The sequence below is a fragment of the Venturia canescens genome, chromosome 8 (genome assembly GCF_019457755.1).
Source record: "Venturia canescens isolate UGA chromosome 8, ASM1945775v1, whole genome shotgun sequence".
Lineage (NCBI taxonomy): Eukaryota > Metazoa > Arthropoda > Insecta > Hymenoptera > Ichneumonidae > Venturia > Venturia canescens.
The window spans coordinates 15,988,509-16,004,007 of record NC_057428.1 but is presented as its reverse complement, the minus strand read 5'-3'; the positions used below and the strand labels follow the sequence as shown (position 1 = coordinate 16,004,007).

The 15,499-nt window shown below is 45.1% G+C and overlaps 1 protein-coding gene across 5 annotated transcripts in view; it reads right to left on the bottom strand.

The window, feature by feature from the left end:
* Shal (Potassium voltage-gated channel protein Shal) overlaps positions 1–15,499 on the bottom strand; it is a 75,048-nt gene that overhangs the window by 11,705 nt on the left and 47,844 nt on the right. The window contains exons 5-6 of one of the 5 annotated variants that reach the window (XM_043427096.1): positions 13,097–13,156; positions 2,676–3,025 (exon numbers count right to left, since the gene is read on the bottom strand). In XM_043427096.1, the coding sequence (XP_043283031.1) occupies positions 2,882–3,025; positions 13,097–13,156 (204 nt within the window). In that variant the 3' untranslated portion in view covers positions 2,676–2,881. Of the gene's footprint in view, positions 1–2,675; positions 3,026–6,770; positions 6,855–8,605; positions 8,824–13,096; positions 13,157–15,499 lie in introns of those variants that run through there. The other 4 variants (XM_043427095.1, XM_043427098.1, XM_043427099.1 and 1 more) reach the window with 4 other exon arrangements.

The window sequence follows — 15,499 nt, the reverse complement described above, 5'->3', positions numbered from 1 at the left end:
ATTGACAACGCAGAGGTAACATACCCGCAGACCATTTTTCTGTAGTCTTTCTCATTGTTTTCAATCGAATTATTCAGGTCTGCCAAGTTAGCATTTCATATACACTTTTTTTAAATCATAAAAAAAAACATGAAAAATTAATTCTTACCAAAGTCAGAGCCCTGGATGTCTGCCTCTTCGATTTTCTTCATTTACAGGATTATGTCTGCCCCGGAGGCAGACATGAGCAAATGATTTAGTACCCCCTTTTTTTTAACAATTTCGAAGCACTGTCAATTGACAACGCAGCAGTCTACCATGACGGCAGACGCGGTCCTTAATGCTTCTTAGGGTATATAATTATCGGTATTGATAACGTCTGCCACGTGAGCTAATCATATAGAAATTTTGCTCGCCAGCTCCCTAACTATTTATTATTTCGACCGCTGCTGAACGACTCTTTCTCGCGGATGCTACTTAACCGGAGATTTATAGGGCCGCACGGAGGGAATGTCGAGAGAGTGAAACGTCGCACACGTTTATGGTAGATTGACTCGAATTTTACGAGGAATTTTTTCGGATCGAGTCTCAGACAAAATTTCAAATGAAATTATCAACGTTATGACTCGACGGAAATTTTCTACAATATTTATTAAAACGTACGACTCATTGTAGCTGCAAACCGAGAAATTTATGTATGGACAATCTGAAAAAACGTTTGAAAAGTTTCGAAAGGTCAAAAAGAGTGATTTTTTATCTTCGGAGAAGCTACATTAAAAAACTTCCCGAGCCATCGAGCTTTGCGTGCGACTTGAGTCTTGACGCGTCTTTTTTGAGCTCCCGAGAAGCGAGTACGAGGCGAGATTCGACGAAGAAGACATTGAAAAATCGATATTCAAGCTGAACGTGAAACCTCCGATGAAATGGGATTGATTTTTTTTACGTCAAGTCTTCTCCGAGCATGACATTAATTTACTAGCCCTCGAGATCGAAAACAGTACTTTTGATTTGTCCGTAGTTTCGGAGTGATTGCTAATGAATCCCGCTGATGGATTTAGGCAATATGGGGTCGTCGTTGATTATTATTCCCTCGGTTCATTTGATCCCGTATGAATGTGTCTCGGGCCCGGTTCGTTCGCTCGCTTATTTACGATTTCCATCGTTATCTCGCGCGCGCGTGTGTGCGTCGGTGTAGGAAAATTCGGGAATGTTAATTCGCGGTAAGGGTGTATTGTGTGGAGCGAAGGTAACTGGATGCTGCGTCGATTTATCAGGGAGTTGCGAGACGAGAATGAATCTCGAGAGCGTCACAAGTGGCTGGAGCTTCGCTGATCGATATCTAGGCTACATTGTTCAACGCTCTCGCGCGCCCGCGCCCGCGCTTTCGTTCATGACGCATGTGTGAACGCACGCGCGCTCGTGTGCGTGAGTGTGTGCGGTGGCTCGGGTTCGCGAGTTTGTTTCGGTGTGTGTGCGCGCGCGGGCGTTTCTCCCTTTATAGTGTAGTTTTAAAATGCACGTGTAGCACAGAGAGACGACGAGAAATGCACTGTCTCGGCTCGACTTTCTCGCGTTTCATCGTCACGTAAATCCGGCCGGGATGGAATCGAGCGTGGAGATCCGAGCGATATAATGGAGCGACTGGCTCGGCTGCGCTGCGGAGCAATCGTCCTTTTCCCTATTCAGCCCCCGATGGCTTTCACTTCTCTTTGGATATTATCTCGACCTTCCGTTTCTACAGACTCGCCAACATTTTCCGCTCTGTCCTTCCCGACTGGCCGTCTCTTTTCTGATCATCGCCGCATGCGTTTTTCCGCCTCTTTTCCCCTCCCCGGTCTCGCGTGCTTTTTTCCAACCTTTGCCCGCACGCTCCGTTGGCTCGTGCCTTTTGTCCCGGAATACTCGAACGCATGAAAGAAATAACGGAGTTTGAGCAGGGAAGAAGAAAAAACTGAAGAAAATTACCGCTAATGAAGTATGAAAATGTAGGAAACTCCGTTTCGTCTGTCGCGATAGATTTTCGCGAGCTGCTCCCGCGCTCCTTCATTCTCGATCGATTGTCAACGCGCGCGCGGTGTGCGCCCGGGCGTGCAAAAGCTCTCGGATTCAAGGCTCCCACGTGTCTTTATAGTCACACAAGCTTTTCCACCGTTCGTTACTGTTTTCTTGGCTCATTGTTTTTCCCCTGTCCCCCTTGCGGTGCGAGAGCACCCGTGAATCTTCTCGATCCAATCGAGCATAGAATATTGTAAGGACGCGTACGTGAAAGGGGGTGCGAGGGAAAAAATGGTGGTGCGGCTTCTGTGCAGCTTCGCCACTCGACCCCTCCTCGCTTACTGCATCTTCGTAATCTCCTGCTCGAATGTAAGATTTTATTGGAACAACGAGTTTGAAGAAATTTTTAGCGGTTCTTAGCCGAAAACCCGAGTCCTCGGATCGCAGGAGGCTCAAGCATGGGAAAATCGTACTGAAAGGAGGAGCATCGATTGGAGTAGCTCCTGGTCGGTGGGCACTTGCGAGTGAGTCGATACGACGGGTTTCCTCGCAGCTCTCGAAACCGCGACGACAAATGCTTCCAAGGGCATTGTCGGTAGGCGAAAAATTCAATTATTTTCTCGCTCAGTTATGAGGAAGGGCGGGGAATGAATCTGCTGGTTTGGAGGGGAAAAAAAAAAAAAAAACAGTTGAAAGCTCACCATGAACTCGACTCGGCGGCCGACGTCTCCGTCAACCGAACAAAGGAGATGGTCGAGGAGGTACAATGGTCTTGATAATTGGTAATGTTCGGAGTCGATCGATCGGTCGATGTGCACGGGCGATGGGCGTTGATGATTTAAAAGTAGTTAAGTTTTCATAGAGCATCGGTATTCCGGGGATGACGAGTAGTCTCGCTCGATTGTAATCAAGCGGTCTCCGTGAGCGATTGTTGTGCTTGATGCTGGGCTGGACCGGAAGTTGCGATGGCAGTCGACGCGTTGGTACTTGGAACCGGAAGTGGCTGTAGGGCCTGCATGTCGCAAGTGTGGGAGCCACGCTTCTTTAGATCCTGGAACAATGGGCATTTTTGGACATGTTTGAGATCTTTTTTTCTTCCTCCTGTTCCCAACAAAATCCTCAATCATTCCTCCTCCTTCTCCTCCTCTTCGCCTTCTCCTTTTCCTCCTCCTTATTCCCTGCTTCGCCTTCTCCTGCCCCATTTAATCTCGATTCATTCCTCTTCCTTATTTATTCCCTTTTATTCTTCTCTCTCGCTCCTTTCGTCCCAGCCCTCGCATTCCAACACTTTTCACACTTCCTTTCGTTCCTCACCAATAACAGCACACTTCATCAGTCTCCTTTGATTTTTTCTCTTTTCCTTTCTTTTCAAATCATCCATCTTTTTTTGTCTCCCCGAAACATTCGCTTCTACACGTTATTCTCGCTTCTCTCTTCTCCGACTCTCACATTTTTATTATCTCGAAAGTTTATCGCTCCCTAAAGTAGACATACGAGTGCAAACAATTTCCGTTCAACACTCTCGCTTTTATTGTCATTTAACTTCACTGACGTTGCCTCATTTCTTTTAAAAATTCCCGTGCTTCTTCGTATACGAACGATCGTTTTACAACGAGATCTCGAAAAGACTGAATTTAATGACGTCATTTAATCGTTTACCATTTTTATTCGCTCAAATCGTACAATCTTTGATAAAACCATCAAGAAACTGCGCGCCGCAAGAGAGAAAAAGAGAGAAAGAGAAAAAGAGACGTCGAAAAGGAGAGAAATGAGAAAACAGACGCGTTTCCAACTTCCATGCGAGATCCAGCCTCCTCTCGCTCCCGCATTCGTTCAAAAACATTTTCTTTGCACATTCACACACACGCGCACACACACACACAACCAGTTACGAAAACAAAAAAACATTCCAATTCTTTCGTCCTCTTCGTACGCTGTCGATTCGCTCTTACACCGATATGCTGAGCACACGTTTGCACATTAAAATAATTCATAAGATAGAGAGGGAGAAAGATAGACAGAAAGAGAGAAAGAGAGAGAGAGAGAGAGAGAGGAGGAAACAGTGCAAAAGTGAATACGAGAAAAAAATGCACACGTAGACAACGACATAGTGTGCGATGCAAACACAAGGCATTTTTCAAGCACAGTGTCACTTCACACCGAGTAGAGAAAGAAGAAAAAATGTATTTGGATGTGCCTACGTGTACGTGTATTTACAAACGGATGAATTTATCATCTTCATTGATGGCATTACTGTGTGAGAATCGATTGAGCATTAATGTACACGATTAATTCACAAGGGAGGCTAGCTAATCGAGTGTTTTATCGTGTCCACGTTAAAATACATCGATCTTTGTGAATTAGTTGCTATAGAAGGACGAAAAAACGAAAATATCACATCTTCGTACGGCCAATGTCGATTCGATTGATATTCGTCGTTTTTTCAGTGGGACAAGGTCGTGTCAATTGAAACAACGAAAATCATTGGTTTTTTAGTTCTGAGCTCATGTACATCGATCTACTTTAGTACTATTACACCAGCTACTACGACAAACTACGTATATTATGTATATATACAAATGTACAGTGTAAACTACGCTCAAATGCGAATTACAATTAGAGGAAGTTCGCACAAACACTTACAATATTTATACAAATAAATTTGCTGCACAACAAATAACTACACAACGGTTTTGCTCTATGGAAAAGTTGAACTATTTTACATCGTATCGGGGGAGACCGCGTCAGAATGGGAGCAGGAGGGGCGGAACGAGCGACCACTTTCCACGTCGCGAGATCACCCGACGAAGGGAAAAAGTAAGCAAATTGTCTGCTGTTTTTTTTTATTAAACGGATTTTGATGTTTTGGTGAATGGAACGAAAGTAAAATCGAGTTTTCGTGGCGCTGTCACATTCCGCTCGTCCCTCGGCCTCTCCCTTCTTCGATCTCACTGGTCCCATTCTGCCCGCGGTCCATCCCCTCACATAAATTATGAAACAAAGTGTACGAGAAAGAGAGTACGGCGGGCAACGAGTGGAGCGATTTGAGAATCGACAAATCGGTGTTAATTTTTTCAACTATTTCGATGAAAACTAATGGAAAGAAAATTTCCAAAACTAAGATTTAAACAGAGAGCAAGAGAGCGTGTGTCTAAGGAAATAAAATATTTGCCATGGTTTCCTTCGCAGTCCCGAAGGAACTACTCGGAGCGGACGGAATCGTTTGTAATGCAACGAATCGGTTTTCGCCTCGTCTCTCATCACAACCTAACGTTGGCTCTTGTCGCTTTCTTCTAAAATTAAAGAAAAATTTGTGCACATTCCTCCGTCGCTTCGGAGCGTGGGTCACCTCCGTTTTGTCTTGCCATCGAGCGAGCTTTTCGGGAAGATAAAAGTGAAGGAAAAAAACAACGTACGATAGGAGTGACGTTAGCTTACAAAGGAATTTTTGGTGCGAGGCGACGTCCTCGTGATAAAGTTTGACGTTTTCTCAGCGTTCTCAAAGTGTAATCGTACTATTTCACACAAAAGAATATTCGGCCCCATGCCGCGTTCGCCGGGAGCTCGCTACCTCCCCCGGGCTGTTTTCCTCTTTTTCGGCCTCTTTTCTCTCCGTCGTGTGCAATGCATACAAACGCAACACTTTCACAGCATGCACGACGCTTTGAAGCTCTCCGGCTTTAACAACGGGACTAGGAACGTGATTAGCGCGATATTCTCACTCAAAGCGTGGTGGTGCGCGGTGCTCCTCGGGATTTTTACCGTTACGAGTGCGGGCCGAGCCAACGGATGCGTCGATTGAAAGGTGATGAAAAGAGTGGAAAGATTCAAAATGAAATTAGAAAGGGAGGACTGCAAGTTTCGTTACTTTTATGAGCTCAAGTAAAATCGAGCCTGGAAAGAGACCGGGACGATCTTTAAGGGGTAACGCTAGTCGATTAATTGAAAGAGCTACCGCAGTGGCTGGGGATGAGAAATTATGGTAAATGGTCTCGCCTACGAAAAGTGCGTAACTATGGCTAGTGGAAAAACTCCAAGATTCAACTGCGGAGTGACCGTTTGGTATCGTGTATACGGTTGATCGATGAACACGTTTCCGGATCGATTGCAGTGGAGAGTAAAACTTCAGCGGGGCGAGGTTGGGGACGGTTTTACACCGCGGTTTTGCTCGCGCGAAAATAAAGTTCCGCGAAGCTCAATCGTGAGAGTAATATATTGACGCATCAGGCAGTAAAGAAGTAAGAATAAATAAAATGAGAATATTCGATCGAGTTACATTAAGGTATCAAGATAAAAAGATAATTAACAGTATAATACGAAAGCGCAAAAGCCAGGCGAGCGATTGGACAGACACAACTAGAGTGTTCGCGAGAGTCTCGCCACTAAAAAGTGCTGGGAGAACGAGCTTTTTTATTCTCATTTGAAACGATTGACTCGAGCCCCGGAGCTCCAAATATTTCGATCTGAAATAATTCGCATTGCTTTTCTCGTTGCTTTCCACTTTTCGTTCTTTCGCCCGAGCTCGATTTTTTTCATCTGTTTATTCTTATGTCAGCACCTCCTTAAAAATCCTCGTATACACTCGTTCTCTCGATTTTTATTGAATTCTGACATATTCGACATCTGCGTTTTGACTAAGTTTCGTAATCGCGGAAAAGTGCTCGAAAAATCTGCAAATTTTCTCAACGTAATTCACCGCGTTTAATACTCCAATTAAAAATGATTAATCTTTTAAATTCGTGCCAGAAAGAGACACGAATTTGAAAGGTTATTTGTTGTGCGTAATGATTCTTTACCTTTGTTCTAACTTGTATACGATCTCCGTATACGAGGACCACCCTATCCTTATTCTCGTTCGATGTTAGTTGGTACGAGAGGCTCTGTGATTTCTCGTTTGTTTAATCGTGTTCGATAGCTCGTTTATAATCGTGGGTGGGCGAGTGTTTTTATCATTTATTCCAACGATATCCACGGACGACGAGTAAAGAGAGAAGGGCGCGTACGATCGGAAGTCGGTTAGCGAATCCTCGTCGAGAGTCGCCGGCAATTAAGGGCGTGCGTATTCGTCCGTTGGTCGGAGGGTCGTCGACGTTGTTAATTCCGTGTTGGATTCGGTGCGGTGTGCAATTCGAGCGGGTCCGAAGGGCGAATTTCATCGTCGTCGGCCAAAATTCCGTGTCGTTTTGTACCGCGTTTGCGTTGGTTCCATGAATCCGGTAGTTTATCCACGTGGTTTTTCGCAGGATGTGCACGAGTCGTTCGACGAGTCGGAGAGCAGCGCAGTGAGCGGGGTTGACGGCCGACGGGTTCGCGGGAGATCCGGAGACCGCGGAAAAACAGAGTTTGAGAAAAAAACGAGTGGGAAGAGCGAGTTCGAGAGAGCTCGCACCGACGAACCGGATCGATCCGGGCCGGAGGAGCGACGGCGACGCGAGCGCGTGTGATCGTCGGCACGTGAGTGTATTTATTTATCAATTCGCAGTTAACGCTCGTGTGCGAAATACGGAAGATGAGAGATCGCCGGAACAAGTGCGCACGTGACAGAGGCCCAACCGGATGCGAGAACGTGCGAGGCAGAAGCGACGTGACGAGACGAAAGGCGACGAGGCGCGGTGACGACGAAATCGAAGATGACGAGGTGACGAGGACGACGGCGAATTCGTGGTCCCGCGAGGATCGAGCGAGAGACGATGCGGCGTCGGAACGTCGGCGATTGGCAGTTCGGACGCATTATTCGTGACGCCCCGCGGGTCGCACGGAAATAGGGAAATAGAAGAATTTCATTGATTTAATTTCTTTGGCTTGCACATGTTCGATTTTTTTAAACTTTAATCTCACGATTTAAACATTTTTTTATTCTCAACGACATTTTGCTCTGCTATATTTCCCACGCAAACGCACCGCGCATACACACGTAACTTCCTGCCTGTGTACGTGTCTATGTGCGAAGCTTGAGTGTTACCCGACACGATCGTTTTATGATATTTAATGTACATACGAGGGCGCGCATGTACGTTGAATATTATTGTATCGACGTGCCAATTTTTCGCCTAGCGACGAGAGCAAAAATCCTCACTCGAGCATCATCTCGTTCTCTCCCGATTCGGAGGGAAAACGCACGTGCGTTTGACCGCTGATTAATTTCGAACATCATCAAATTTCAACCTCACTTTAGTCGTCTCCTTCGTTTATCGATCTTTTTTTTTTCCTATTTTTACAGCTCACCACCGTTCGCGGTAGTACAAACGATTAATCACTATATTCGGACTCGATGCTTTATGCGGAGAGTTTTCAGTGCGTGGACACTTCGGCAATGATTCCTCTAGCGCGAGATCATTCTCTCCGCCCGATGAAGATATTCGTCTATCGCATTTGCTCTCTTTAAGTGTTTTTCCTGTGAGAGACGCGGTTTCCTCGTTGTCCGAAAACCGGCAAATCCGATTTCGAGAGCGGTTCGCTCGTGCGGACGTCATCACGCGGGTCGGTTACTGTCGCAAACTGCCAGCGACCCGCTCGTGACTTTTCCTTTGATTTTATTCGACTTTTTTGTTTGTTCGTTTGTTATTTTTTTTTTTTTTTTCGTTTTTCGTTTTTCATTCTTTCGCTTTATCTATCGGCCGCTGCTGCTTCAGCTTTCGTTGCCATTCGCTTTTTTGTGTTTGTTTTCTGTTTATTGTTTTTTTTTTTTTTTTATTTTATTTTCATCGGTTATCGGTTATTATTCTCCTAATTTCAGACTCAAAACGAGGCCTCAACGAGATAGGTGCCGTCCATGGCTATCCCTGTCTGCCCACCCGAGCCGTCCGAGGCCTCGGCCCTCGTAGCCGGGATGTACTGACTGTACGCCTGCTGAAATTCACACCACAAGCACACACACTACATTGTTGCACGCCAGGCTCACCTAAACTAACCTACTAACGCACCTCTCGCTGCGCTATTTTCCTCCATTTATTATTTCATTATTTTCAATATTCATATTCCATTGGAGGCTCAACGAGGCACGATAATCCATGGGAACAGCAGCTTCTCTTTCCACACACATCTCCGGGGGGCCGGGTTGAAATTCCGAACGGTGAGAAATCAGAAGGCTCAAAAGTCCGAAAATCTCGCTAGTGCGGTATATCTATATATTTCGAGTCCCAGCTAGATTTTCGGACTTTTGAGCCTTCTGATTTCTCACCGTTCGGAACTTCAACCCGGCCCCATCTCCGGAACTCGAGAAAACCACCAATTCGTTCGATAATCAACGCCCCCCGCGCACTCCCTCCTCGGAAAAAATAGCCAAAAAGCGTCAGCGAACTCGCCCACGCGAAAATCAACCTCGCCAACGTTATCGTGCCTCATTCTCGCCCGAGAATCGTGCTCGCTAGACAATAAAATCTCTCGATTTACTCAAAACGCAATATCTACTTGGACAATCGCTTGACAATATTGGATTCAGTGCTTCCAGGGACGAGGGCGTTTGAAACATCGTGAAAATTCACGAAAATACGACTTCTCGGGGTCCGGACTATTTACACGTGTGTCAGTGCCCCCTCCGCTCTTCCAGCGGAATCGTCTTCGCTACTGCGTGTCGAATCGAGTGTGCCTGCGGTTAAAACTTTGGATAATCCTAACACCGGGCCTATATGGATTTATATTTTTAATCGAATAAATAATTCTAATTGGTTTATCTTCTGGAACTAATTTTGGAGCTAATTACTACATGACACTTTATTGGCTAGACGACAATGTGCGAGTTTGCTGTACAACTGTCTACTGGTACTGCGTGTGCGTGTAAATATATGGCTAGGGAGTTTATGCAGGGCGCGTATATACGCACGCCGGAGGGGATGAACTCTGCGTATCCTCGAGCATAGACGTCGCAGATGAACTGCTCGCGATGATCTATTGTCGCAAGCTCGCGTATTTCTAACTATTTACATGTATTTACAGTGCTGAGTGTAAATACTCGTTTGCTCCGTACGCGACGTTGACGGATGATGTGCCTCGGGGGCCTTCGGATTCGCCTTTTCTTGGGAATTATCATCATTTTAAATCGAATCGTCGAGTTAACTGACGGGTCGAGAGTGGAGTGCGATGGGTGTGCGAAGGCTTTGTAGCGATTTTTCGCGTACCGGATGCGCGGCGGTTGTAAAATTCGTTGGGAAAAACATCGCAAGTTTTCGGTTAATAAATTTTGAGCTGTGCAGCTAGAAACTTCGTATTTTTACTGCTTTTTTTTCAAGGGTGGCTTCACCGGGGTGATCGAAAGGTCGATGGACGAGCATCGACGAATTTGCGAAACCGTTGTTAAGGCCGTCCGATGTTTCGGGTGATACGAAACGCTCGCAGTCCGGTTCGCTTAATTTATGTTGAATTTGATGGAAATTGCAATCGAAATGGGAGCCGCGACACCGAGACAAATGTGTTCTCGTAAAAGTTGACAATTGGCTCGGTCACTTTCAACTTTGTCCGACCACTAAATCGCCAGTTTTTTTGTGTCGTTGCAAAATTACGTTCCAACTGGCCCGGAACCCCTCCCTCGTTCCTGCGCCCCTCGACCACTGACCCAGTTTCGAGGGCAGGGCAAACTGAACGCGCGGAGCAATCAGCGGCACAGTTCCACTGTGCTCTTTCCCAACGGAAACTCGAAAGCCCTATTTCCCGAACTTTTTCGACCCCTGCTGAGTCTCTCAGTTTCAACGTTACGTAATTCATTAATTCGCACGGACGCGACACGGAACGGCCGCGCGCGTTCGAGGCTCCGCACGTGTTGCCGGGACTAGTTTTATGCAGTTTTCATTACACGGACTGATCCTCTATTTTTAGCCGCGCTCCTGACGAGGAACGAAAGAAAAGTAAGGAGAGCGAGGCGACGGGGAAAGCGGAGTTTTTAAACGCGAGACAGTTCCTGAAAATTCAATCACCCGCCGGACGGAAATTGAGCATTGATCAAAGCCGGATAAACGTTTTTCTTTCGGGCTTCCCGCGCTCGAGGTCCCGGCCTCGATCGAGTCCCGCTCGTTTCTCACTATCGCCTTCCAGCGATATAATATCGACCGATTTCAAACACTATAACGAAAGAATCCACCGACGTAGAAGTTCGAAAAAAAAAAAAAAAAAAAAAACCATTTAAAGTATCCCCTGCGAGACGAAAATGAGTTTTTCATTGATAATTATTACTTAAGAGTGCACAATTTCAATGAAATTAACTTCTGAAACGATCCCACCGTATAATGATAAATAGCTGTACGCGCCCTGCCCGAACTCAACGCATTCGCAGGCTAAACAATCGTCCGGGATATCGCGTGACGCTTCTACCCGTTCCAATCTCCCAGCGCATAATTAGATCTCCCACCCCACCCACTAGCAGGACGACGACGACGACGACGGTGAGAACGACGAGCGTGTGACGTCACTCTCACCCTGTTTCACGCCGTATTTCGAAATCAGTTGGAATCTCCGTGTATACACCTCGCAAAAGTCTCCCTTTTAGCTAATGGTCTGAATATACGCGATGTACATACAGTTGAATATTAATGTTCCTCGCTATTCGTACATAGAAGGCGTCCTGAGAGCAAATAACCCAACCGTTGCGTCCCGGGATAACGAGATCGGAAAAATTTGCTTCGGCTGTCGCTGAAGGATATTCCGCGACTGGAGAGTGGCTAAAAACTGTGACGGTACAAAAAAAAAGCAATTTTTTTCGGTTTTTCAAGTTTTCTTTCCTCGATTATTAATCGATCGGGTCGTCGCAGCGCTCATTTTCTTCGGATTTTCATTCCCTGCATTTCGTTTCTGGAACTTATTTCCATGATTCGATTAGTTTTCGTTTTATGAGGAAAAAACTAAGAAGTGTTTTTTTTTTTTCAACTCTTTTCGCTAATGAAAGAAAAGAAAATGCGAAATTCGAGTCGAAAAATAGCTCTTCCGCGCTGCGCGGCTATTTTTCACCCCGAGGTACAGTCGGCTCGCGAAACTTTCGCGAAAATCGTTTATTCCTCTCGATAGGATTCGTGAGAAGACTCTTTTGGTGTTATAACGAGGCCGAGGCCCGGCCGCGATTTAAAATGTTCGACAATTAATAAAAAACCGAGATCGCGTCCGAGGGTCGATTCGTTGGCCCATTTTGATTCAGGCATCCGGCAGGATATGCGAGAGAAAAATGGTGCTCATTGAAACGAATGGGAATTGATGGAACGAATGCTCACTCCATTCGATCTCGGCCCCATTAATAAAAAGCCCCGAAAGCGATAATCGATTTGGACGAATCGCTCATTTCGGGCTCGAAAGTGTCGATGTTGACCTGCTCTACAAACGAAATATGGCTCAACATGTCGAAAGATTCGAGCTCTTTGCTTCAGGAACGTTTGAAAAATTCAGTTAGCTCAAAAATTCAATAAAATATTAACAACCCACCGAGAATCTTTTGGAGGTAAATCTTTGCTGAGAATCCTTCCGGAGGTTCGTCGAAAGAGGGCTGATCACTGGCTCGAGGACAAAAATAGTGTGAATGTCTCTGTACAAGAAGAGTGTGTTCCTCTAAAAACGTCGAGGGTTCATACGTTTCGACAGTCAAGGTGTTTACATATACACTTGGATGAAATCGATAACACAAACGAGGTTTATTCGAGGGTGCGAGAGTACAAGGGGCAAAGAAACATGATAATTGAGGCTCGAATATTATGGTACAGAGAATGAATAAAATGATTGAAAAACTAGCTTAAGATTTCAAAGCCAATATTTTCGGAGAACGCTCCGTTATTCCAATATTTCTACACCGAGCTTTACACACCGGCTCTACATGACGTCAAACATCAAATAAATCTTGCTCGTATAAGGGGACAGAGCGCAGAGGATAAGTCAAATAAATGATCGTACGAAAGGCGTTGTACAGAAAAGAAGAGAAGAAACTTTGTTTAAGTAAAAATAAAATCTCGTGAGAAAATACGATTAATTTAAGAGACAGCTGAAAAGCTCCGAGATATTTATATACGGAGGGTGGTGTCGGGCAGGGCTCGGATAATATGTATAAAAAGGCAGGCTGACATCTGCTCGTTACTGGGATCGAATGGGACAACGAAGAGAAGGGGTTGACAGAGCTTTTTAGGCGGACAATCAAAATTGAATTTCGTCTTGCCTGGCTCATCTGAAGTGGATGTCCCACTACTCCCTCATCCGGCTGCTCCTGCTTCTTCGTCTTTGCATTATTCATAAAAGTAACTCGTATTACATTATAGCACGAACACAGAGTGGCGTAGGCCGACGTATTTCTGCTTTCATTTACTTTTTCTTCCTCGCATTTTAGCACCTCCGATTCCAATATCTCTTTAATATTAATCATATTCAGTCAAATTTCAACCTCCAAAAGTTACTTTTTCGTTGACAGTACTTGGCTGATCGGGGGGGACTGAACGAACGAAAGTTTTATTCTATTTTCATCGCAATTCCAAACAACTCAAATGAGAAAAAGTGATTTGATCCCTCGATTTATTATTCGTCGCTCTCGTACCGGGGACGCTGCTGGAATTCATCGGATCTTTTTTGTCTCGACGGAGTTTTTCCAATCCGCAAAATTTTCCCGTGTTTGCGCAAAGAAAACTCTCCTCGAGGTTGTCCACAAATCATTCTTTTCTTCTTGGTTATCGCTAGCGCGCGAACTTTCACGAGGCAAACGTGCGCGAAAAAAGATCCAACGACCACAGACTTACCGAGCTCGAATCGTCTAAATAATCAGCGGGGAAAAACAACGCCGCGGGAAGCCCCCGGCTACGCACGCGAACAAGGGAAATTGTTAGTTGGAAGGACAAACTTTTGAATCCCCGAAGCTGTCATTCGGATCGACCATTCGGAAACCCGCTGTCGCGGGATCAATCGCTTTCTCTCGGCCCTTTTTCACTCGATTCTGTCGACAAAATATTTACTGCCGAGCTGTTTTTTTCGTCGCTCACCTTCGCTCTTTTTCAAGCATCGTTTTCACAACGTCAATCGTCGCTCGCCTTCTGCAGTCACTTCCTTCTGTAATTAACTGCTACTCTTTTGTCGCGTCTAACAAATTAAAGGAAAATCTAGTTTCGATGGAATTGCACAAAGTTCGATTGAAATTTGACATTTTTTAGTGTAAAATTTAAAAATTCCCATTTTTTTTCTTCTTCTTTTGAACTACCAAAAAATTGAATGTCGACGCATCAACCGGATTTCAATTGATGAAAACGGCTCCAACGAGAATCGAATAACCGCGGAAGGAGCAACGGATTTCAAGGAAGATCACGCGTTACTCGTGATTCAAAAAGCCACTTAACTTTTTGCTCTTTTCACGATCAAAGAAACGACTAAAATTTATTCTCGCAATATTAAAATAATCTGTAACTTATCTGTTGAGATTGATCAATTTTTAATATTACGATAGCAGATTAAATACTTTCGTGGTTAAATCGTCAAGCAATTACTCGTTAACCTCAAATAAGTGTGTTTTTCTTTTCCCATTCCCAAGTCATTTTCTCAAGAAATCATCGATATCTAAAAACATTGAATTTTCTTATTCTCGGTTTTTGGCTCTCTAAAGTTGGGAGGATCCTGTTTCATGAAATCCAAATGGTCGCACAGGAAGTGTGCCTGCCACAAGAGTCTGCGAAAAATCTATCGACCGTCGAACGTAAATTCATTTGATTGTTTCGAAATCTATGAGATAGAAATAAGAAATATCGAATGCAGTTCGTGATTGGATCTCGACATGGATTGAGAATGAAATACAGCGTCGAATTGGCGGACAGTTTGGAATCGCCGTGCAGGCAGCGTCGACGTGTCCGATGAATCGGCTGCAACGAGTTTCGCCTCGGGGACATGTGACCGATGGGTTAATCAAAAAACGGAAATAGGAGAAGCTGTCGGAGGATTCAGAGACTTTCGAGCAATTCAAAGTCGTTGAAAAAGTTATTGCGCACCGGCGTGGCGCGCTATTTTATTGCCCGAGGAAATTTCGTCCGTGGTATTACCGAGAGAAGATCGAAAATCAGACGAATTTTCACGCATCAGCATTTTTTTTCGAGGTCTGACGGAAAATCTGCTGGGAAATAAAATTTTCGGGCTCCCCTCAGCGCTCTTTCGTAACGCGAAAAGCTGCCAACGTTGTTTCATCACCGACGAAGTCTCAAGTCTGCTTTTGTGTAACAGCGCGAGCGTTAATTCGCGGGGAAAGTTGTTTTATCGGATTCGTCAATATTCGTTAGCCGAAGAGGGGTTCTCGAATAATTGGAACGCGAGCCCGGAACTCTCTGTTCCAGGAGAAAAGTTTTCCGCGCTCGCGAGCAAATATCATTCATTGCCAGCTGTCCCGCGCGTACCGGGCTCCCGCGCACTCGTTCCTTTTTCCGATTTCTAGCTTGACACGAAGCTGCTATGGAGCGGTGGGAAAAACATTTTCGTCTTTTCTAATGAAGCGAAATCTTCCTGGCGCAGCGACCTTCAAATTTCACGAGCTTTTTTTCGATACTTTTGTACACTCGAATATGGGAGAGCGAGACAGAGACGCGGGTGTTTCTGA